At 40.5% G+C, this 25212-nt stretch overlaps 1 protein-coding gene across 1 annotated transcript; it reads left to right on the top strand.

The window, feature by feature from the left end:
• The first annotated feature begins 1429 nt into the window (after nt 1-1429).
• LOC102225988 (rho guanine nucleotide exchange factor 15-like) lies at nt 1430-25103 on the top strand. Its single transcript, XM_023346577.1, has 16 exons — nt 1430-1750; nt 9392-9844; nt 14684-15886; nt 15968-16010; nt 16525-16571; nt 17190-17464; nt 18407-18567; nt 18665-18817; nt 18938-19067; nt 20331-20405; nt 20603-20695; nt 20774-20928; nt 22635-22799; nt 23891-23973; nt 24050-24154; nt 24468-25103. The coding sequence occupies exons 2-16, from the start codon at nt 9463-9465 to the stop codon at nt 24626-24628; spliced, it is 3231 nt and encodes a 1076-aa protein (XP_023202345.1). The 5' UTR covers nt 1430-1750; nt 9392-9462; the 3' UTR covers nt 24629-25103.
• The last annotated feature ends 109 nt before the right edge of the window (nt 25104-25212 follow it).

Genomic DNA, 25212 nt, shown 5'->3' with positions numbered 1-25212 from the left:
TATGTTTTTCAAACCATTGTAAATCACAGTTATACTAATAAATATTCCATATAAATGCTTACAAGCATAATGTCAAGTTAGGTAATTTAAGCAAATGCACCGGAATTGTTTTTCACATTTTATGTTATAGTATGTTCTATACTCAGACACTAGGTGGGAGTATCACACAAAGAGACACACAAGTGGGGAGATAACTATTGTTAAGTGTTTCTTTGTTACGACATAGCAATATGAAGTTCAAAAACGCTTTTGGTAAAGATCATTATAATTATTATTGTTGTCTGTTTGGTGTCCTAGCAGGAAAATGATCTCATATAAATGTCAAAAAGTTGTTTTTGAATGTTTATGATAAGGTATACATAAAGCCTAACCTATTTAAAATGTGTGTGTGTTTACTGAAGAGTTAGATCTGTGCCAGGAATCCAACCAAATTATATTTACCAATTCTGATAAGAAGACTGGTCAAATATCCAGCAGAGATGGATATGCCAGAACCTTGATGGCTGCAAAAAACCATGTGGATTTTCTGCAGTCTGCAGTATTTTACCCAAACATTGGAACTGGATGCAGCATATTGCATAAACAGTCATTTGCAATTTGGCACTCAATGGCACTGCAATGACTGTTAAGATGTAGTTTAATGGCACTGTGCTTGGGGCTGTTTGTACTCAAGTAATGAAATGAATTTGTTAAAAATCATGTGTCGAGTTACTTTCTCTTTGCCTAAACTCCACAGGGCATGGCAGCCAACAGCGGAAAACTATACTTATTTTGTTTTCCTCTTTCTCTTGATGCTTGATCGTACAGATTGAGAATCTTAAACAATAAACAGTTATATAAATTAAGTGCAAATTTTTGTTTCAATCAAAAAATTTAATAACCTCGAAAGATACAAAATATTGATTTATGATCTAACTGCAAATTGTTTTAAAATTCATCTTAATGAAACAAACATATGATCACAATCTTGGAGGAGGAGGAAAAAAGTACTCTTGAACAAATAAATTCACATTTCCCCAGTTAGTTTACAGAGAATAAGTAAAACATACATACCAGCAGCATCTATGTCTATCTAAGTGATTGCCAATCACTGAGCAAACAAACTGAGGCAAAGACAGGCAAACACTTGTCTAGGCATAAGCAAACAATTCTCTCTACCTGAAGACAAGCCGACGTAACTACACCTACTTTTTTGTCACTACTCTGCCCTCTTATGTGCAAATAATCTAACCTCCAAACACTCAGTGGAGAAATATAATTGTGTTTATATGCAACGTAGCAGTACGGTTTGTATACTGTAGTGTGGTTTTCTTATTCGTTTTATTTTGAAACCACTTCCGGAGTCTCTTCATCAAATTTTGCTTTATTTTGAAACGCTCCACCGGAAACAGTTGGTTTCACTGCGCACGACTTGTCGGTTCAGCCTCTCCTGTTCCTCTCTCCTCCTGTCCGTCCGATCCTCTCATAAACGGCGCTTGTAACAAAGACGAGACAACAACAAGGGGGTGATGGGAGCGCACTCAGCACGGCCGACAGACAGACATTTATGAATTGAATTGATCTCACCGGATATTAATTATTTATTTATTTATTTGTCACTTTCAACGACCGTTTTTTTAAGTTTTCCTCGTGACGCGAGCGGAGTTTACGCCGAGCGGCTTTCTGACTTTCCAAAGAGAAGTAGTTCAAGATGCTAGGCTCATCGTAGACCCGAAAAAACCAAAGCGGAACAGTCAAAAACCTTGATTTGGTAAGTTTTCTCTTATCTTATATGTTTTAGTTTAAATGAGATTAGGTAAATTTTTGGTTGTATAGCTAGTGTATATTGGTTGGCGGAGCACCTGTTCTCCTATAGAAAACAGTCATAACTTTACATGATATTATAATCTTGTTTTATTTTAAAGAAGTGACATTTGCCCCAGTTTGTAAAGAAAATTTATGGTTTTGTTGTTAAACATAAAAACATATAACTCAATAATGGACATGTACAATAATTCCTATGCTTCTCTCCATGTTAGACCAGTTTTTATTAATATGTAGTTACCTCTAAGGGTTTAGCTTTTTATTTAGCAACTTATTAATATAATAAATCTAATCAGAATTTCATCTCTGTATAATTAATAACACATACAGGAATACTCTTCTCTCAGTAGCCACAACCAACATGTCAGCAGGAGTGTTTCCATGTTTTTCCTGGATTCTCATCCCTCCATGTATCCGCCCTCCTTCCTGAAACACCTTTTCCGCTTTCCCTGGCCAGCGTGGAGCTTACCCACTCTTCACATGCACTGCAGTCCCCCTCCCCTCCAGCCACTTCATCTCAGACACTTCAGGCAGATGGCGAACTGTGTCCATCACGCACAAAAGGAATTGGGTTCAAAGCTGACCCTCTTGTTCTCAAACTGGGCTGCTTTAGGGGATCACACCACTTGTATTGGATTTAGTCAGACAAATAGTATTACAGTGAAGTCCACTGACCTGCCCTGCCCTGAGTACGTCCACAAAACTGTAAACTGCTGGACTGGGCTATTGAACTAACTGGGTCATTGGGGCAAAGCGAGACAAAAGGGGTAGAGTGTGTCTAAAAGAGAGAATAAGGGGACTTGTTTTGTCCTTCGTCCCCTTAAAACACAATCACAATGTGTTAGCCCCACTGCCTGGATTAAACACACCCTTCAGTTTAACGTTTGTATGTCACTCTGTATAATGAAAATAACCCGAGAGCCAAATCTAAAGCCTGGGAAAGACGCAGCTCCACCCTACTCAAACCTGCTGCTGTTGTACTTCTTTACCTCCCGTTGACTCTAAAACATTTTCTTATTGTTGTAAATTGAAAAATAATCGTCTTGTAATATTAACTCTTCAGTGTGTGCCTTTTCAGCGTGATTGTAACATGAAACTCTGTCTCCTTGTTGGCAGTCAACATGGCCCTTCCAAACTGGTCTGACTAGCCGGTGCACTTTTCTTACATACTGGTTGACAAACGCTTGCAGGTCAAGAACATGTTGTGAGGGTTTTTTTGACTACAATATTTTTATTTGCAGTACAGTTTTAATCACTTTTAGGTAAAACTAAAGTTACTGAACCTTTTAGTTACACTCACTAAAAGACATAGCTCTGCAGAGGTTTTGTTAAATTCTGGAGACTTAATTGAAACAGAGAAAAAAAAAGTAACATTATCCATTAAATACTCCTTACAAGCTCAAAGAATCATATTAAAACATAGAGTCCATTTAAAAATGCCTCCAGTCAAACTCCTTGACATTAATTAAAATTGCTCTAATTGATTCACTGAAAATGGTCTTTAGATCAAGCTAAATGTTATTTAATCTCCTTTTCTTACCTTCATGCACCAGGTAGAGTGCTGAAGCTAGCACCATGCTGTTATTTTCAGCCCCCTTCACTGAATGTTGTTAAAATCACTTCCCAAGTCGTTTAAATGATAATTGTTCTGAATCAAGGGAATAAATTAATCTGTGTTCCTCTGGGATTATTCACTATTTTCAGTGAAGTAGTTCCGCTTAAAATGTACATACCTTGTCATTATTACTGCAGCCAGGTGCTATGTGTGTGTGCGTGTGTGTGTGGGTGTGTGTGCGCGGGCGTGGGTGTGTGTTTGGAGCTATCGTACAAAGCAGCGATAGTATCTTTATGCAGCATGACTCAGAGGATGACTAACCTCTGTTTGCTTTTGATTTACCTGCTGCTCCCCTCACATCAAATAAATATGGTGAGGAGAATCTGTAGTATGGATATTTGGTCACCCACATCAAACACATTTCACTTCAGTGTCGTCATATTTCTACCTTAAGACCTTTTATAAAATTTTGTCATGTAAAATCTGCAAATCTTAGTGTTTGTCTTTGGAATTACATGTGATGGACCAACACAGAGCTCTACATGATTGTAAAGGGACATAAAATAAAGGAAATTATGGACAATGCTGACCATCCTCTTCATGAGCCTGTCATAGAAAAACCGTCGTACTCTTCTTGAAATTTGTTGTGATGCAGACCGCGGTTGGAGATCTTTCCTGCCCACAGCCACCACCAGAGTTACAACGACATTTTATTTCCCTTTGGGATCAATAAAGTATTTTTGAATGTAATTGAATTTGAATAAGTAAATCTCTGACAAGTTCTCTCTCTCTCATTATTGTGGCATTTAGCAAAAAGAAAATAGTTTTGGTAATTCCAACTGACCTATAAACAGAGAAGTTTGGTCTGATTTAACTCGAGGGAGTGAGGAACAAAGTTTATGTGCCTTTTTATTCTGTCTACATAAACTTCTGTGTTTTTATTGTAAACAATAAAAATCAAGGGAAACAATAAAAACAATATTAAAGCTGCAAGCAGCCTCGGGCGGCCCTCGCAGCAAGCGCCGCTCCGGCCTATTGGCCACCGCGGGGGTTCCGGCCACCGCAGAAGCTCTCGCGCGGTTTCCAGAGCCGCAGCCCGCTCCCCACCGCGGAAGCTCCGCCGCAGTTTCCAGCACCGCCGCCCGCTAGCCGCCGCAGAAGCTGTCGCGCATTTTCCCCGCCCGTCCACCGGTCGACACGCGTGAATGCGTTCGGCGGCGCACCCCGACGACTGTCGAAAAATCTGGTGCAGATCGGTCGATGCGTCGAGGACATACGGCCGATGTATTAACTTAGGGGGCGCAGTGGAGCCAAATTACATCTCAACCTCGTTGGGCTCTTTAGAGGTGAACAAAGGTCATACATATCCAGTTTGGCGTCAATCGGATGATCTATGCGTGAGTAAGAGCCAAACGTATGCATATGGCGAGGGACTGATATTGGCCATGTGGCCACGCCCACACGGTTCAGCCAGCAGCGAGCATTGACAGAGCTTATCATCCGAATCATCTTGATTAGGTCAAGAGAGCCATAAACGGAGCTTTCCAAGGAAAAAAACGGCACTTCCGGTTCCGAGGGGGCGGGGCTTAGATGACGTCATAATATGATGACGTAGGATCGACGGGCATCCCACCAGAATCACTCAGGTCAAGTTTGATGCGGCTCGGTCAAAATATGTGGAATGTAGAGGCAAACGTATACGAACGGCGTTGCCGCCATTGAAAACTCTTGGCACTTTAAAGCAAGCGAGATCAACTTCCTATCTGTCATCCAACACAGAATCAACTTGATTAGGTCAAGAGAGCCATAAACAGAGCTTTCCAAGGAAAAAAACGGCACTTCCGGTTCCGAGGGGGCGGGGCTTAGATGACGTCATAATGTGATGACGTAGGATTGATGGGCAAGCCTCCAGGATCACTCAGGCCAAGTTTGGTGCAGCTCGGTCGAAACATGTGGAATCTAGAAGCAAACGTATGGCATCGGCGTTACAGGTCACTTCGCCACGCCGCCACGCCCAGCTGCTATCTCAAAGCCGGTCGGGGTTGGAATCCTCAACACACCAACATGTCTTCTGTGTCTGGACACAGTTTCATGTTGATTAGGTCAAAGGGCTAAGAGAGCGACCGTTCACAGTAAAACATGACACTTCCTGTTCTCAGGGGGCGTGGCCTAAGTGATGTCATCATTTGACCATATGGTATTGTAGGCCACCTGATGATGATCAATCACTGAAAGTTTGGTCCCTCTATGTGTTTTTATATAGGAAATATAAGAGTTTCGTGTTTCATGGCGAGTAGGTGAACTTTGACCCCTGGTAACCCCCTTCAGCAAGCTCATACAGTCACCAATTTGATAACTTTAAATCAGACACGCCTTATGATCAGACTGACCGAGTTTGAAGCCGATCAATCGAAATCCCTAGGAGGAGTTCGATCAAATGCAAAGGCTGTAAACGTCAAAATCGAGGTCAAATGAACTTCAATCTAAAATGGCCGACTTCCTGTTGGGTTTCGACCATGGCTGTAATAGACTTTTTTGTACGTCCTGACAAGATACACATGTGTACCAAGTTTCGTAATTCTAGGTTAAAGCATGGCTTAGGGCTGTTCATTTAAAATACTCTAGGGGTCGCTATAGAGAAATTAGGCCACGCCCACCACATTTTGTTATGAATTCCTGTCGGTGGGTGGATAATGATCCATCCTAGTGAGTTTGGAGCAGCTGGGCCCGAAATTGTGGAATTCAGAGCCAAACGTATGGCAACGGCGTTACAGGTCACTTCGCCACACCGCCACGCCCACCTGCTATGTCAAAGCCGGTCGGGGTTGGAATCCACAACACACCAACATGTCTTCTGTCTCTGGACACAGTTTCATGTTGATTAGGTCAAAGGGCTAAGATAGCGACCGTTCACAGTAAAACATGACACTTCCTGTTCTCAGGGGGCGTGGCCTAAGTGATGTCATCATTTCACCATAGGGTATTGTAGGGCACCTGATGCCGATCAATCACTGAAAGTTTGGTCCCTCTATGTGTTTTTATATAGGAAATATAAGAGTTTCGTGTTTCATGGCGAGTAGGTGAACTTTGACCCCTGCTAACCCCCCTTCAACATGCTCCAAAACTCACCAATTTGATAACTTTAAATCAAACATGCCTTATGATCAGACTGACCGAGTTTGAAGTCGATCAATCGAAATCCCTAGGAGGAGTTCGATCAAATACGAAGGCTGTAAACGTCAAAATCGAGGTAAAAAATGGACGTTCAATACAAAATGGCCGACTTTCTGTGATAGTTGGCTTATAACATTAAATGTAAGTTCTGAGTCTTTTGGTGAGCTCTACAAGTGTACCAAATTTCATGTCTCTACGATGAAGTACGTTCATACCATTGTGTCAACAGAAAATTGCTAGTTGCCGCCGTTCAGCAATTTTTTTTGCGATTTTTGCGACAACCTTAAAATTCAAAATTTTTAAATTTTCTAGTCGCCACCGCCAAGTTTGGTGAGTTTTTGAATATGATAAAGCCCCCAAAAAGGCGCCTCTTTGGGGGGGCAGAATCGTAATAATAATAATAAGAAACAGTACAGAAACAATAGGCCTTCGCAGCGCTTTGCTGCTCGGGCCTAATAAGACTGTAATGGCGGTACAGCATCCTGTTAATCAAAGCACTACAGAGAGACCTCAGAGGTCGGTCAGCTCAGTCTCAGTAGGAAGCTAAGATTTTATGACCATCAGTGGAGACTCCCTCTTTTGAATGTGCACATTTTGTTGCAATCTTATCTTTCGGTTTATATACAGTGTGTTGAAAGGCTAAAGAAGCTGACATATACTGTATTTAGTGTATTAATAACTTCACTGACTTATCTTATTTTTCTGACATCCCAGCAGGGCCGGTCCTGCTTAACAAAAACAGAGTAAATATTCCGCCTTCTTTCCACGCTCCAGCTCCAAGCCAGTCAGGGCATCTTACCTACTTAAAGTTTGAGAACAGGTCCAGATACTGAGCTTTAGTTTCACTAGATAAAATTGTTAACTTTCTGCAAGGAAACATAGATGCTTAGAGATAAATATCTTAGCTAATAAATACTAAGAGTCCCTGGTTTTAAAAGCCTCATACTAACGTTGTTGGTTAATAAGAGGCTTAGGGGTACGTTGAAGATTATTGGCATATTTTGGCACAGAACCAGTAGATAAAATCGGAAAAGCATTTTAATGTCTGGTTCCTAACATTCCTTTTCATAGAACAAGGAAGTTAAATGTCTTTTTAGTTGTTCAAATGCTGGTTAAAACATGAACTGCAAACTGGGAAGTCCTAGAAAAGGTTCTGAAAAATTTGCTCCTATATAACTCTGCCTATATATGACAGAGAAGATTTGAGATTTGTTTCCTTGTTCGGTTCATACATTCATATAGTCTGTGAAGTCTGTAAAGCACTCGCCGGATCTGGAGAAACAACACCAAAAGGAAATGTGATGCAGAAAGTCCCCATGCAAGATCTGAGCCAGGAAACTCCTTAGTCCGATTAGCACTGGGATTACCGCTGCGGTAATAACTAACACATTTTGTTTTTATCAAATATAAGAAATAAAAAAAGAATATAAATGTTCACAAAAGTTTAGTTTGTTCTTTTTTGGGGGGCACATGAATGTTTTATATCATCAAACTATGTTTACTATCAAATGAAGATAACCTGATTACATACAAAAAAACGTTTATAAAATAGAATTTTGATAGCTAGGGGGAAACGCGATTCAAACCAACCTGTCGAACGATGGGACGATGATCTCATACCAGCATGTCCATCTCTGAATGGCTGAAAAACAACTAAGGTTTTGGAATGGCCTAGTAAAAGTCTGGACTCAGTACCAACTGAGATGCTAGTAGGACCTGAAAGAGGATTTTAATGTTTGAAAACTCTCAAGTTGTTTCAGTGTTTTGTTTTTTTTAAATTGCATGCAATCTGTAAAGGAGAGTAAGCTAAAAATTTCTCCACAGCGACGTAAAAGACTCATCACCAGTTATCATAAATCCTTGATGGCATCTGTGAAGGTGATGAAACCAGTTATTAGCTTCAGAAGGGAGTTATAAATTCACATTGCATCCAGCTGATTGAATACTGTAGCTTTTTCAAATTTAAAACAGCATTTTGTATTTACTCTGGCTATACAGTCTGATGTTGTATTTATTTAGTGATCTCAAACATTTAACTTAATAAATCTTTGGGAGGGAAATACTTTTTCACGGGGCTTTAAACCTCTCCACTGCTTTAGTTTCGAAAACAAAAAAATACTGTTGCCCTTTTATGAAACGTGAGCACTGCAAAAACACAAAGACAAATCTAACTTAAATGTAACTATACAGCACAATATAGGAGCTTATTTTAAGTAAATTATTCCTTAATATTAATGAAAAAGAATATTGGCAGATTATTTCATCTATAGTTGGCACTTTTTCATCAATATTAAGGAATTATTCACTTAAGCTTCTAGCGCTGAAACGTTACTTGTAAATTAATTTTGTTTTATTTCAAATGTATTCAAAGTATTTGCACTAGAAACAAGACCAAAATACTTGGTTAGATTTTATGGTTTTCTTTTGCAGTGTAATGTTACTGATCAATATTTTTCCCGTGATGCCGCTGAAACTAAAGGGCTATAAAGTAGTAGGTGAATAATTAATGCAGTGCTTTCATCTGTAAATAATTAACATTGTAAGAAGTTTCAGAAGAATACAAAGGAATATGAATCAGAGACAATGAAAATGTCACAAGATTTGTATCTGTAGTGATGCAAACAGAATACCCAGTTGAGCTGGTTTGACGTTATCTTGGGTTTAAAATGGCTGTTCAGTGGGAAGCAGTGAACCTCAAGCAGAGCAGATCCTGAGCTCTTCATTAGGCAGATTTATAACTCAGAGCTCAAAGTCTGAATCCAGGATGATATCCTGAGTTATGAGTCATTTATTGCCCTGTTGTAAAAGGTTGCTTAAGACACTCATTAAATGTTCCTTTTTCCTTTTTTCTGTCATCAGGTGATGATGAAATTCCCACACATCCCAGTCCTCTGACTCTTTCCTGAAACAGAAAGCAACCATCAGCTGCGATGTCTGTCCAGGAATGGCCTGCGTCGCTCCTCAAGCCAGAGGTCAAACCAAAACCAGAAATTCCTCCTGGACTGCTACACAGGACCTCCCCTTCACCTGTGGGCGGAGGCTCCACGCATGGAAAGGTAAAGAAAATAGCAAAAAGGTTCACCAAGCAGGACTCCAGCGAAGCAGCAGGAAAGCAGCTGGTGACTGGTGCCGCAGAACTCTCGCCAAGCACGCAGGTGAAAAAACCACCTGAGACGAGACCCAAACCTAACAGCATTGCCTCAAAACCCGAGGCGCCGCCGCTGCCCAAGAAGAGGAGCCGCTTCCTGCGGAGACAGACGGAGAGCATAGGAGAGGAGAGCGAAGGCATGAACATTTACAAACGACGATCAGGTACGGCAGCCGAGCAAGTCTGGGATTCAAAATGGCGGGATGTGTATTGGTGCATCCTGAAACATTTTCTGGGAATTTGGGTATTTTTCTAAGAGGACATTTTATGTTAGCTCCTTGTTTGGTTCAGTGCTGGAACCAGTCACTCCTGAGTAACAAGCTAGAAATCTGTTGGACTCTGTTGCACTCCTTTCTTTCTGGGAAATACCTGAAGACTGAAATGAAGTTGTGAGTGAGTTAAAGCATATCACTTCCACTTTTAGTTTTGCTCCAGGACACCCAGGTCACCTGTTCTAAAAGAAAAACCATTTCCATTGGTTTAAGACTCTTCCTATATCTTCTTAACCAACAAACTTTTCCTCCATGCAATGCATTGCACTAACCAAAACCATCAGTAACGACATAGGATCAAGGCTTTCACTTGCAGTTATAATTATCAAACATTTGGTCTTTAATGCAAGAACCAGACCATGAAAACTGTATTTTATCTTCATGTGATGCCCACATCTGATTCTCAGTTCCTGTATCTTCCAACTGTTTCACACACAACTTGCAGTTTACCCTGCGCTAGTAGCGGTTTCACATTGAACTCCGAACTCAGGCTTGTTTTAACCCATGCTCAAAATAAATTTGACAAGAAAAAGTTTAATTTACTCTTTCAAGATTCTTCTTTCAGTTTAGATACGCCTGACAGTATGCAACACAATTTATTCTTTTTTTTCTTCAACTTTTAATACACAAAAAAGCAAAATAAGCTGAAATATGTAATAAAATGCACAAAAACCTGCTGAAGAGACGGTGACAAAATTGTAGTTCTTTATACACATGCAGCGTGAAGCATGGAGGAGCAGTTAGCAGTCTGGTATGAATTGTTTTCACATCTAAAATGTACAGTAGAGTCAGGGAGCTTACAGACAGACAGACAGACTGGTTTGGCACCCTCCTCTTTTCTGTAAACGCGGGTTTACAGAAAACAGGTCAGTCAGCTCGGCTGTTCTGTGCCAGCCCAACTGACTGACGTTAGACACGGAACAGCAGAGTCTCGTTCCGCTCCTGAGAACTACAAATATTTAAGACTCGGGTTTTTGGCGCATGGCCTTCAGTGAAATTCATGTGCACATTCCAGTGGAGGAAGTGGATATTTAATGATCTAACCTTGGTAAAGTGAAACAATTGTTATATAATTGTATTTTCGCTGAGGTTCATTAAAAGGTCACATGATATTTCATGGATCACCTTTGCCCTGACATAACAAAAAAATCTCTTATCATATATTATACACTGTCTGTAAAAAATAAAAAAATGAAGATAACCTGAGGTTATGTGGCAAGCTGAGAACACGTCTCTTATATTGTGCTAATCAACAACTCTTTAAGTTTTCTTAAGGTCTTTCAAATTATTATTATTTTTAATGATTGCCTTCATTATCACTGATTTTTCCTCAATTGCCTGACGATTTTGGGAGGAATAATTTTTGTCATAAGCCACTAAACTCTTCTGACTCATTCACAAATAAAACGGCTCCTAAACTTGAGGGGTCCCTGGGGTAAATTAAGTTATTACCAAATGTGTGAATAAATTGTCTAATTGCACCGCTAATGGTGACAGCATGTTGGAGGAGCTCAGTTAGTTCTGATATATTGTTTTTACAACTAGGAGTTGATTATCATCTCAAAAACGTATAATACCTGAACTATGACCCCAAATCCCAGAGGTGTTGAAAATTAAACTTCCTGGACGTAGAAACAGGAAAGGAAGTTGAAACCATCGCTTCCATGGATCACAATGTTATGCTTCTTTAACCATACCACCAGAGAGAAATTTAAATAGGAGTGGCAAGAGCAAATGACCTGGAATAGCAGTGCTTGCAATCAACCAATGGTGTCATTCAGGACTTGCTACTGTGAAATACTAAAGGCTCAATTTCTGCTGCACTGGACTGAGCTGTTAGCCATCACAGTAATGAGATCATCAAATAGCAACAATGACTTCAGTCAGAGGCCTGTTAGGAGTCGTTGCAAGACTTGCTGCTACTGGAGATCCTTCCTACCTATGGCATCATAATCTCCAAGAACACTTTGAAGATCCTTGAATAATATGAATTACGACAACACTTAATTTCCTTTTGGGATAAATAAAGTATTTTTTAATTGATCTGGATAAAGGCAAAGGATGCCTGGACAGACTGTTCTTGCTGCAAGAACCAATTTTAATTTAAACTGAATCTTCAGGCACTTTATTACTACCAGCCTGCTGCCCTGTGGGTTCCAATTTCTTTAGGTGAATTGATAAAACAGTAGCTGAAGGACGATTCCTCTCCATTCTGTTGGATGCTGTTTCTCAATTTTAAAGCACGCACTGCCAAAAAGTCCAGATGAGCTGAAAGTACTGGACGGAAAATGTCCAATATGTCAAAGACTAGGAACATGCTGGGCATTTCCAGTATGTTAAAGGCCATATTTTCCTGTGGTTCTCTAGAAAAGTCCTTGTTAAAAAAATCTAAATATCAGTTTAGTGACTGCATTTGTAAATATATCCTCCTATTGAGTACTAGAACTTCAGCTTGTGGATATCTTTTCTTCTTTTTGGATCTTTTCTGGAGCTCTGCATGTAGATTTAAACTACATTATTTTACATTCAAAGTATTACTGCACTAACAGATGAGATTTTCTATGTAACATGATCTGCCTTCGCAAAAAGTGGCCAACCAACTCAGGGCTAGGAATGAGTGGCTCTGTCTAGTAGAGGAGAAGCTAAGTAGCTAAAACATAAAGGTAAAGCCGCTGATCCGCATTCCAACCCTCGCCTACGGTTTTATGTGAGTTGTACTTGTAAGATCTCAGCTGTTTGGGAGGAGTCTAATAGAGGAGCTGCTGCTCTTATCCTTTTAAATGAACCAGTTTAAAGGGTTTGGACCTGTGCCACATGCCTTCAGGATGGCTTCCAGGGGCAGAGTTGCAGACATGTCCCACTGGGAGGAGGAAGCCCCTGGCTCCTCTGGCCTAAAAATATTTAATTGTTTCAGTGCAGGAACTGTAGGAAATAGCCAGGGGAGGAAAGGCAATCAGCTTTTAATAATTTTTTTCCCCTCTTATTGTTGTTTTCATGTTGACTTTCTGACCTGTATTAGTTCTTTCCTGGAATGCTCCTACTATTCTAGTTAAAGAGAATCACGCACAACATTACTTTATCTGCATGTCATTGCAAATGTATTCATAACCTTTAGCATTACATAACACAATACAGCCACAGACCTCAATGCATATATTGAGTGGTAGACCAACACAAATCTGTGCAGAATTGTGAAATGGAAGGAGAATGATACATGGTTTATTTTTCAATTAAAAACTTAAAGGTGTGCTGCTGATTTCTGCTTATCCCCCTCTACTCTGAAACTCCTGAATAAAATCCAGTCCAACAAAAAGTCACATTTTTAGTCTCATAAATCCAGGTGTTCTGTGAAGGTTTCAGAAGTTTGTTAGAGGACATCAGTTTATCACGAAGCATCTTGAAGACCAATAAACTCACCAAGCAGAGCAGAAATAAAACTCTAGAGAAGTTTATAGCAGTGTTAGATTTTGGTTAAAATGGGAAAGTAATGCAATATTTTCTTTTTTAGCTTTATATCATGTTATAATGTTATTCCTTGCCTCGATTCTTTCATGCATGTTTGATGAATACTTTAATCTCCCATGGCAACCATTCATGGGAGCCTAAATAGTTGCTCACACAAAGCGCCACCTATTTTCAAAACGCCTCACACAGCTCCCACTCAGCTCCTCCAGACTAGCGACAGCAGCAATTAGCAAACACCTGATAGAACTTCGAGTCTCCTAAGCTTATCTCCCCAATATGTCTAAGAACGGTTGTAAATGGCTTCATGGAGGAGTGTTGTGATGGCGTGTAGTGTCAGAAAGAGCAAGAGCTTCTTAAAGAGACAGTGACCCAATTCAAGGCGTCAAATTGCAAAGTCAAATTTCTTTAAAGTCAGTGTTTGGTTTATGCAACATTTTTATAACAACTGAAGCTATCTATAAAATGGCACTGTGTGCCTGTAAAATATATAATTTCTTCTTTAACAACATCCCAAGCCTCTAAGAACTCAGAGCACTGTTGAGTAAATCATGTTAAAAATGCATGAGTAAATCCTTGCATACTTTTAGTGCATGGGAAAAGTATGCACTAAACCTACAAGGACATGGTTTTCTACCTAAACTGACCTACTGAGAGGATCAGTCAGAGAAGCAGCCAAAAGATTAGTGGTGCACTCCACAAACCTGCTTCTTTTAGTATATGAAACATGTATTGTGTGGCAGAAAACTGACTCTGTACATCACTGCACTCTGAACACACTATCACTACAATAAAACACGGTGGTAGCAGCATCATGCTTTGGGGATGCTTTTCTAGCGCCAAATCCCATTTAGAATCTGTGACGAGTCTTGAAAAATAGATGGTCACAGACGCTCTTCATCCAATCTGAGTAGTGAACTGTTTTGCAAAGAGTAGTGAAAAGAGTTCAGTGTCTAGATGCCTTCCCCCAAAAGACTTGCAGCTGTAAGCACACTAAAAGCTTTTCCTGCCTGAGAGCTGAACGCAAATCTTTCCACTTGTCAATTATGCATTACTTTGTCTTGGTCTTTTTGAAGGAATTTTGAAAAAATACGTTGAAGCTTGAGGTTATAAAATGTAAAAAAGGCTTAAAAGGTATGAATACTTTTCCAAGAAACTGTAGTGATGAAATTCATGAAGTTAATTAAAAAATGTCAAAGATGGGGGAAGGAGGGTCAAGATGGCATGAAACCAGTCAAAAATGAAGTTGTACCTCTTGTGTGTCTCCAGCACCTGATGGGAAGGAGGTGGAGGATCAGGAGACAGGAGCGGCTGAAGCAAACGCAGAGGACATGCTGTATACTCCTCTCAGTCGCTGCTGCAACATAACCTGCACCTGCGTGTGTCACCTAAAGAGACCCGGCATGATGCTCATATGGGTGCCTGTGGATGAAGACTCTCCACGTGGGCAGGGTCAGATCAACAGGGAAGGGCGGAGAGAAGAGAAAGATGTGAGGGGACAGAAAGCAAATCAAATAGAGGCACTGCAAAGAGAAGAACAGGACGTTGGAGGACAGGAACAAGAATATGAGTCTGAATTACCAGCACAGAAGAAGGAGGGGGAGCTGAAGGCAGCAGAGGATAAGGTGGAAAAGAACGACTCAGAGAAAAAGAGGGATGAACACGAAGAAAAGAATGAAGTGGAACAGCAGAAAGTAGAGAAAGCGTTCAAAGTGGGGATGGAGGGAGAGCCGAAGGAAGCAGAGAAAACAGTGCATGTCCAGAGAGAAGAGACAGCAGCTGAACTTACAAAGGAGATGAAAGTGAGTGCAGCAGATGGAGCACATCAGCTTCCACAGGATGGCGCACATGGTGGAAAGGTTGGTGAGAAGATTAAAGAGGGAGAAAATGAAGGGAAGGGGAAGAATGGGCCAAAAGATGTGAAAATGGCAAAATCACAGTTCCATCAGTCTCTGGAAATTGCGCTGGCTGGGGGTCTGAAAAAACTTTCAGACCACAGTTCTCTGGCTTCCCTTACTCGCTGTCAACCTTTACCTCAAAAAAATCCTCAGCCTCCACCGGTCCCAAGCCAACACCCAGAAGATGACGAGGAGAGTAGTATCTACGAACTCCATCTACCTGACGCTGATCGGGGCCCTAGAAAGCTCTCATCTTCGAGGAATGACTTGCATGAAGTTCCTAAAATAAAAGTCCACCAACCAGCTCGACGGGAGAAACCTTCCCACGGCCCCTCAGACACTATACCTGAGCTTGAGAACACAACAGAACCGCCTCCCATACTACCGAGGGTCCCTGTGAACGGTTCTCCGGTCTACAATGGCAGCAACCTCACAACCAGTCGGGTCAGACCACAACTCCCCAAAACGTCTCCTCCAAGCAGCCCTCTGCTTCCTTGCAGACCCCCACCGGCTCCACCGAAGACCCACTCCAGGAGGGCCAGCAGTGTCTCAATGCAGTCTGCCAACTTGTCAGGTTTGTACTTAAGCGAGATCAGAATCTCCTCCTGCGCTGAATTGCTCATTATCTGAACCAATGCTTGTTCTTTTACAATAGAAGAAGAAGATAAAAGAAATGGAGAGGAAGAAGACACAGACCAGTAAGTTGTTAATGTTTTCAAGTTTTGTATTTTGTATCTGTGCTTTTTTATAGCACTATCAAGTAACTATGTTACCTCCAGTTGTTATGAAAATGTTGCATATGTCAAACATAACTTTAAAAAACTTTGGCTTTTCGATTAACACCTCGAAATTGGCCTCTGTCTCTTTAAGAAGCCCCTACTCTTTCCGACGCCCATCTTCAGCACTTCGTCACAACGATGCTCCTCTGTTATGCCGTTTATAAACCGTTCTTAAGAGTGTTGGAATGTTTTTGATGAGGGAATAACATGATAACGTGATATAAAACTCAAAAAAGTCAATTTTCCATAGTAGCCCCTCTATAACTAGTCCATGTAAACAGACTACAATTGGCAACAAATCATTTCTGACCTACATTGTGATTTTTCTAAGCTGGTGATGACGACACATGATGTCACTAATCCAACAGTTCCCCACAGAAGGGAAAGTAGCTGTGATAACTGTTCACGTCTCACTTTGTGTTTTCTGTTTCAGGTCTCCAGTCAGAAAGACGTTTTCATTCAAGTTGTGTCTGACAGACGGTAAGGCTCAGATACATCAGTAAAGTATTATTATTAACACAAGTGATCCAAGTTGCAAGTGGAACTGAAAGCACGTCTGGTCAAACGCAAGTCTGTATAGCAACTTCTTCTGGTTACACAATGACTCACATCCCATTCAATGGTTCATTTTATTGGGATTTTATGGTTTACAACAGTTTAGGTCAAAGCATTTTCATATAATAGGAACGCCTAGTCAAAGTACAGACCTAACTCCAATATGAAATCTATAGCAAGACTAAAAAATTGGTTTTCACAGATGTTCTCCTTCCAATCTGACTGAGTTTGACCTGTTTCAGAATGAAATTGAAACCATGTTTAACTATACAAGCTACTTGCATAGTATTTACTGACAAGTTGGACATCACACACTGCTAGATAAATGTCAAAGGGAAGTTTATCGGTTTGTTTTATTTTTACATTTTGCAAGCTGTGTGTAGACAGAAATACACCGAGCTTGTGTTGTGTTTGAATATAAATAAAGTAATTGTTGCTTTTTAATTGAGGGGATTCATGTTCTTTTCTTAATCTTGTCTTTGCAACAATGCATGCTGGGAACAAACTAACCTCGTTCTAAAACGTGGATTTGTCTGACCTCAGAGCCTCTGTACCAAACGTACAACGACTTCGCAATCAAAAAGGAGATTCATCGGCAGACCGTAATCCGAAACATCAGCAAAACTAGCATGGACTACGCTACGGAATTTGCGGCGCGCTTCAGCGAAAAACCATCTGGAAAGTCAAATGGGAACTTTGTAGCCAGATTGAGCCCTGTGCCCACAGTGAGTCAAACCACCTTGTGGCAGGAACTCCCAAACGTACGGGAGAGTGGACTGCTGGACCAGCTCACTGTTAACCAGATCAAGTACCAGGAGGTGAGGAAGACAAACACGCTGAAAGCAGACAAATTATTATCTACAAGTCATAGTCTTACTTTGTAAAAGTGATACTCATGTATTTCATAGAGTCCTTACACTTTTCGTGTTTGATCGATATCTGTGCTTTGAGTGTCGGCGACCGTCAAATGAGCAGGTTTTCCCATGACTGTTAATACCATAATGTAACACATGACACAGCGCTTTATGTGTAATGAATCGATGTAACAGCTATCTGTGCATCCTTAATAGGTCTTAAAGCATCTCAGATTAATTTATCTAAAATTAAAACCTTAAAAAGTCTTAAATTTGTTGAGAAAAAACCTTAAATATGTTAATCACAGGTTTTAAATTAGTTGTGGAAGGAATATTTAATCTCATATATTCTATGTAGTTTTCTTTTTTTCTCATGGAAGTTTGCTGTTAGGCAAAAATTTGCTTGGCACAGAGACATCGCCTGTGACTTGAGGCGGTTACAGCTAATGGTCTTTAGCTGCTAATATACCCTTGCTAACTAGCCAGGTAAAGCTAGCTAGCTCTTTTTGAATCTATCATGGGTGATTTCTAATTTATCACCAGTTGGCTGGATGATGTACATCTTAGCCATTAGCGCTCTTCTGTTGACAACCCATACAATATATTTGCAATTTTCTTTTGTATATTTTTGTACAATTTCTAATGGTCTTAAAAAGGTTAGGGAAGTTAGGGAATCATGCAGAAAACTTGTATAAAACACTTTTTAAAACACTTTACTTTCTAAAGTAAGTTGTTGATATGATATTCTAATATATTGAAATATTTGCTCATTTATTGGTGACATTTCTGTGGAAGGATCAGCTTAAGTACAGGATGTTTGGCAGTTCTTGGGAACATAAAGAGGACTGAAGAAGTAATGTTACTTTGTTCTAAGTTTCAGTGTTTGACTTTGATTCTTCTTGGTAGAGCATGTTTGAGGTCCTGACCTCAGAGACTTCCTACCTGCGGTCCCTCTACGTTCTGACTGAGCACTTTATGGAAAACCGGGAGCTGGCAGGGACAATCATCATTAGTGAAAGGAAAACACTCTTCTCCAACATCCTGAAGGTCCGCGAGGTCAGCGAGAGGTGAGAGGTCGCACCACGAGAGATACAGAAAAGAAAGGGATTCCTGATGCAGCTGGAGCTCTTATCTGGAGATGTTTCATGAAACCGTTTGCTGCAGGTTCCTGAAAGACCTCGAAGAGCACATTTTCAAGGAGATCGTTTTCCCAGACATATGCAACATCCTCCACTATCACGCCCAGCACAACTTTTCCACCTACATCGACTATGTCCGCAACCAGACCTACCAGGAAAAGACCTTCAGTCGACTCATGTAAGAAGCAACTTTCACATCACCAGAAACTATCAGCAGCTGTTTGGATCACCTTATCAGGGTGACTTGCAGGAATACTAAAGCTGATGCGATGTAATCTGATTTTCTGCATACCTGCAGGAAGACTAATGAACAGTTCGCCACAGTCATCAACCGCCTTCAGGAGCTGCCTCAGTGTCAGCGGCTGCCCTTCATCTCCTTCCTGCTGCTGCCTTTCCAGCGAATAACACGCATCAAGATGCTCATCGAGGTGAGCAGCATCATGCTGGTTTGGATTTTAAAGACAGAAAAAAGGTGGAAGGCTGAGTTTTGCTCACACTTTAAACTTTAAGCAGTATATGTAAAATAATCACAATCTAAAAGATTGTCTAGAACACAAAGAGCTACATTTGTAGCTCTCTCTAAAAAAAATCTGTATGCCTTTTAACTTTGTTTCAGATTTAAATTAAAAATGGCAACCTACCAGGGTCATCTGTTGCGTCTGGAGCACATGATAGAAACCTGGAAATCATAGGTTTCTGCTGTAAAATACATCATGTTGCATTTATCACAGTAACTAGAGAGGCATTCACTTATTTAATAACACACCAACAGGCTGTGGCACACTATTCTAAACCTTTGTTCTAAGGGAAAATAAATAAGACTTGATCAAGAAGACTATTAAAGTAAATACATAGTAGTTGAGTATTGAAAGATGTAACAGAAGAACATGGGAAAGTAGGCCTCTTCACAAACTCATATTACCTAGCTAAATGTATAAAAATATCAAAGGTAACTCAGGGCTGTTAGCTGACAGCTTAGCATACAGCAGATGATAATCTTACCAGTGAGTTTACAGTACATGATAAAGTTATGCGGCATTTCAGGTCCTGTGTCAGGTATTTGCTGCATGTTGTACCCTTGGTTTTCGAAGACATGACTTACCATTTATCTGATGTAGGTGGTTTATCAGCTCTGACATGTTTTCCTGTTGCTAGAGAGTGAAGCAGCCTTGAACGTCACAAAAAAACGTCTGAAAATAATCAAGACTCTTTAGTCAGCAGGCAGTCTTGTTCATTGGGTTCAAAGTGTAAAAAACAATGATGGGTGGTTTAAAACTTTTGCAAAAAGTTGTGTAAAAACAACATATTTTACTTATATGTGTGCCACATGTGTTAAGTGTGACGTTCAGGATGACCTGTACAGGTGTACATATTTCTAAACAGGCGTGTTCTGCTCTGGTTTAGGCGGTGAACTGAAGAATTCAAACAATTAGCTCCCAAAAGCTTTAAATATTTTCTGTCAGCACATTCAGAGCGAGTGACCTTTCTCGGTTTCTATTGATTTCCTTTAACCACCACTAGTCTGACTTCATCATGCTGTGCGACTGTGAGGAACGCCCTCACTCCAGAGAAATCCTCGCTGCCTCCTGACTCACGTGGGCTCGCCTCACCTCCACCGCGCGACCTGTTTAGGATCCGCATGGAAAAGAATGAGCTGCTTGAATTGTTTGTTTGCTTGTTTGTCGTTTCAGAACATCTTGAAGAGAACAAAAGAGGGGACGCCAGAGGAGCAGACCGCCTCCAAGGCTCTGGCCTCTGTCTCTAAGGTAAACAGCCCTCACTCTTCACTTTCCCCTCCGCATACATGGCCACTGCTTTACATAACTGGAGATCTTATACTAGCTATTGTGCTGGGGACGGATTTCCTGCTGAGTGAGGAATGATTTAAAGTGGCAGATTGAGTTGTTTTAAAAAGCAAAATAAACATTTTGACTTTTTATTTCCCTTTTGATCAATGACACAGATCATTGATCAGTGTAACAGAGACGTAGGAAAGATGAGGCAGATGGAAGAGCTGATTGAAATCTCGAAGGCGCTTGAGTTTGATAAGCTCAGGGTAAGCCCAGACAGGGACGCCTTCAGTATGTCCGTCTATTAATTATGAAGAGTTTAAACTGCATTCTGTCCTCACCAGGCCATCCCGATCATCTCTGAGACCCGATTTCTGGAGAAGAAGGGAGAGCTGCAAGAAATGTCAAAAGCAAAAACCTTTGTGAACATGAGGGCCAAGTTCTCTGCGGTTTACCTCTTCCTTTTTAACGATTACCTGCTAATTACCGTCAAGAAAAGGTAACATAGAAAAGCTTTTGAAGAAACGCTGTCTATGATGCATTAAAAAAATACTACTTACTACTGAAACCAAAAGCCTGCATGTACTATAAAAAGATGCACCTCATTTTTTCCCTCTATCTAACCATCTTTACATTTGGAGGAAAAAGCACAAGCTACCAAACTTTCGAACCCGATCCGGTAACACTTTATCTGAAGGGGTGAGCATAAGGCGGACATTACACTGTCATAAAGATGACATGACACCTGCCATGAACATGAAGAGGTCTTTATGAATGTCTGATTGAATGACTGTTGTCACGAAGTGTCATTCGGTAAATAATGACACTTAATGCGAAGTTGCTTTAAAAGTTGCATTGGAAGTCCATTAAAAGTGCCAACTTTGTTGGGCGTGCCATGGTGGCATATGGGGTAGCGCCACCCATGTTCGGAGGCCTTGAGTCCTCGTCGTGGGTTTGACTCCCGGACCCGATGATACTTGCCACATGTCTTCTCCCCTTTCCTGTCAGCCTACTTTCATATAAGGGACACTAGAGGCCACAAAAGACCCCTGGAGGGGTTTAAAAACAAAAAAGTGCCAACTTTGCATTAAATTGCCATTATTTACAAAATCATACAAAGTTGCTACTTTCAATGGACTGTAAATGCAACTTTGTTTTAAAAGTGTCATTATTTACTGAATGCCACTACATGACTACAGTCATAAACATTCATAAAGACTCCCTCATGTTTATGACAGTGTCATGTCTGCCTTATGCACACTCCGTCAAATACACTAAATGGAAAGTACAAATATGTTGCTTTTTTTTTTCTTTTAATAGGGAATGACACAGTTAAATTATTGGCATCATAAAGGAAGAACTTCAGTGGAACTACTAAATATTTCACATGACTCAAAGCACACCAGCAATTTAGTTACAAAGTGGCTTACAGATAACAATTACAGTGTTTTGACGAGGCCATCACAAAGCCTGATCTCAGTCCTGTTGAAAAGAGCTGGGCAGATATTAATATAAACTTGTTGCACCAGTTTTGTCAGGAGGAAATGGCCAGAACTCCAGCAGTAATTGTGAAAACCTGTTCAAGGAAATCCATAACATTTGATGCAAGTCACACAGTTTTAAATAAATCCTATCCAATACCTGCAAAATGTCTTTTTTTTTTTTAAATAATTGCTTTGCCTTTTAATACAACATGCGTAACCATCTAAGTGAAAACAGGCTAGCTTATTAATTATCACTCACGACTTAATGAACTTGAGCAATGTTTAACCACGCTTGCCATACTGCTGGCCTAACAGAAAGTTGAAAATGGTCTGAACTAATGTTTTTTTCCTTTGGCTCAGCTTCAGTATGCTCGGTTGGGAGATTCCTCCCTCTGTTTTCCCCTCATCATGCTGCCGTCATAACATTTTGCCTGTGCAAAAATGTGACTACAAACCACTGCATGCCTTCGATTTTCTGTCACCACTCATGAATTGACTCGATACTTCCTCAAGTGTAACGGGAAATGTTGTCAAAGGCATTTAAGAGAAGAGACACCTGTGCAGTACATGCATGTGACACATCTGCTTCTTTTGTTTTGGTTGTTTTGTTTTTCAGAATGCCCCCTGGATGCATTTTTTGTGCAGCCAGTTAAACCCCCTTTCAGCTGTTTGTTTGCCGTTGACTGAGCTCTGCTCTCTGGTTCTGGTTTGTTGTGAACAGTTCAGACCGTTACGTGGTGATGGACCACACTCATCGATCTCTGGTGCAGGCTCAGCCTTTGGATGAATGTTTTGGTGGCGCAACCTACGAGAACTGCTTCAACCTCGTCATGCTGGAAAACCACCAGGGACGCGCAATGGAGCGGCTCCTCAAAGCCCCAACCAAGTGAGTGTTTATATATAAAAGCTAATCCCCTATAAGCTTTGATTTAGTAATGAGATTTAAAAACTGAAACTCGTATATTATTGAGGTTCATCACATAAAATCTGGTGTTGCAAGTGTTTCTCTTAAGTTTAATGCTCATATTAGCTCATGCAGATAATAAAACCATAATTTTCAGAAAATATTAATAAAAACAAGACCTTTAAAAGAGATTTTTTAAAACATGTTATATTATGGCCTAACCATGGAAGGTAAAGCCACAGAAGATCATTGCTAAAGACGTTTTCTCCTATCAGAGCATATCTGGTGAAGTTGAGTGGAAGGAAAAATCCTTTCAAAAGTTGAGGGAAAATTCACACAGGACTGACTACAGCTGGATTCGGGGCTTTAAGAGGCAACGGAGACCATTTGGATCTAGCAGACTTCACATACTTGGGGAAAAAAAAACTAATTGAGAAATGTACGTAGGCGTTGTTGTTTCGAACCTGAAGATGAAATGAAGGGAGGGATTTTCAGCAAAACAATGATCCCAAACACACAAGCCAAGGAAACTCTGAGTTGGTCTCTGAGAGAGAAAATAAAACGTCTACCTGATGTCCTGATCAAAATCTAATTAGAAATCAACCAAGGAGAGAAGAAGAAGTAGGAGATGACATCATGACGATAGAGCGTTATGTGAAAATATTGGAGCAATATCAAGATATCAGCCAGGAAGTTTTAATCTTAGGCTCAAATGGACAGTGATCCCAAAGATACCCTGAAGTTGCTTTAGGACAATAAAGTAAATGTTTAGTAAAAGACAGAAAATATATAGACAAAGATGACCTACAAACCTGACTCAGTTCCACCAGTCTTGTCAGGAGGAACGGGTCAGAACTTCAGCAAACTATTGAGAAGCTTCTGACCTAACCCCGTAAAAACAAAATCCAATTAGTGCAAATGATCAGTCATTCAGCGCCTCCCAAAGAGGAACATCAGTAAACCCTGACATTCTGCATGTTAGCATATCATGCAGCATGTCAGTCTTTTCATTAGGAGGTGAAGAACACAAGGCTCTACTTCAGAGTCCAGTCAAAGTTCGTTTGTGTCAACAGGTCGGACATGCAGAGATGGTTGGCAGCTTTCCCCAGCACCACCAAAGAAGACGTCGACGAAGAAGTGATTTATGAGGACTGGGGTGAGAACAGCATCGACAAACAGACCCTGTGTGTTTGGTCTCGTTCCATGCTTACGGTTGTGTGTGTGTGTGTCAGATTGTCCTCAGGTGCAGTGTGTGGAGCAGTACATCGCCCAGCAATCAGATGAACTCGGCCTGGAGCCCACTGAGATCGTTAACGTCATCCGCAAAACCAATGAGGGTAAAAACCGGCAAAAAATGCATCATAGAAATTTTCAAAACATCGTTTTTTGATTTATTTATTTTTTGCAAATATGGGATTCAAATATAGATTGAATAATTGTATCAAGTGAACAGATTTGCTTTTGTTTCACTGATCCGCTCCATTCCTTGACTTTGTGTATACACCCCCTTAATCCTCAAACCTTCCTTTAGTAGTTTATTAATTTTTCTTTTGACTTTCTTGCATGAAGAGAAAAACCTTCAATTTTCCCTTGTTGGTCGTCCGCCTTCTTCCCCCTCCCTCCTGTTTTTTTTTGTTGTTTCAACTCCAGGCTGGTACGAAGGGATGCGTCTGTCTGACGGTCAGACGGGCTGGTTCCCCGATACGAACGTCATCGAGATCACCAACGAGCACGTCAGGAGAAGAAACATCAAGGAGCGCTACAGGGTCTCTCAGGCTACGATGATGGTGAAATACGGCAAGGCCCGCTGAGTACGTCTACACCGGTCATACACTCTAAGGACAATAAGACGGAAGATCCCAGTGAACGCTGTTTATCAGCAAACACCTTGTGAATAATCCCCTAACTTATACCACTGAAGCAACGCAGAACTAAAATACGATCCAAATCAGATGCTAAAAACGCAGCATGCACTTTTAACTATGACTGGGAAACTGTACGTGCCCATCATTCTTTGCATTTCTTGAGATACTAGTTAACGAGTCATGCACATTCTACCGTTCCTGCTATGTCAAACATCCTGCTGACTGTCACTGAGGCGGCAAAGTTTTCAAGTATCTGAGCTGTGAACGCGCTAGAGTGAAGATCTGCCGATCACCTCTGGATATTTAAAACCGATTGTGCTGCAATACTACGCCTCCTACAGTTCTGTAGAAAGAAAAATGTAAATATGTTGAAAAATGTAAAAGGGTGTTTTGATTAAACTAGCAGTTGTACTTTTAATAAAAAAAAAAAAATTAAAACTCTTAGTCTCGTGTTTGAAAATGAAACATTTTTATTGAACACAACATATTAATGTCACAGTACAAACGTGAACATATATTTAAGATATTTT

Source organism: Xiphophorus maculatus, chromosome 14, assembly GCF_002775205.1.
Source record: "Xiphophorus maculatus strain JP 163 A chromosome 14, X_maculatus-5.0-male, whole genome shotgun sequence".
In the NCBI taxonomy this organism is placed as follows: domain Eukaryota; kingdom Metazoa; phylum Chordata; class Actinopteri; order Cyprinodontiformes; family Poeciliidae; genus Xiphophorus; species Xiphophorus maculatus.
Note: the sequence above shows the minus strand (reverse complement) of the source record. Positions and strands in the feature narration are given on the sequence as shown.

Bases quoted from the DNA above. Each gene is read 5' to 3' on its own strand.
- LOC102225988 (XM_023346577.1), top strand. From the start codon at position 9,463: ATGTCTGTCCAGGAATGGCCTGCGTCGCTCCTCAAGCCAGAGGTCAAA. The intron at 18,818-18,937 runs GTAAGAAGCAAC...GCATACCTGCAG, and splicing joins AAGACCTTCAGTCGACTCAT to GAAGACTAATGAACAGTTCG. The intron at 19,068-20,330 runs GTGAGCAGCATC...TTGTCGTTTCAG, and splicing joins GCATCAAGATGCTCATCGAG to AACATCTTGAAGAGAACAAA.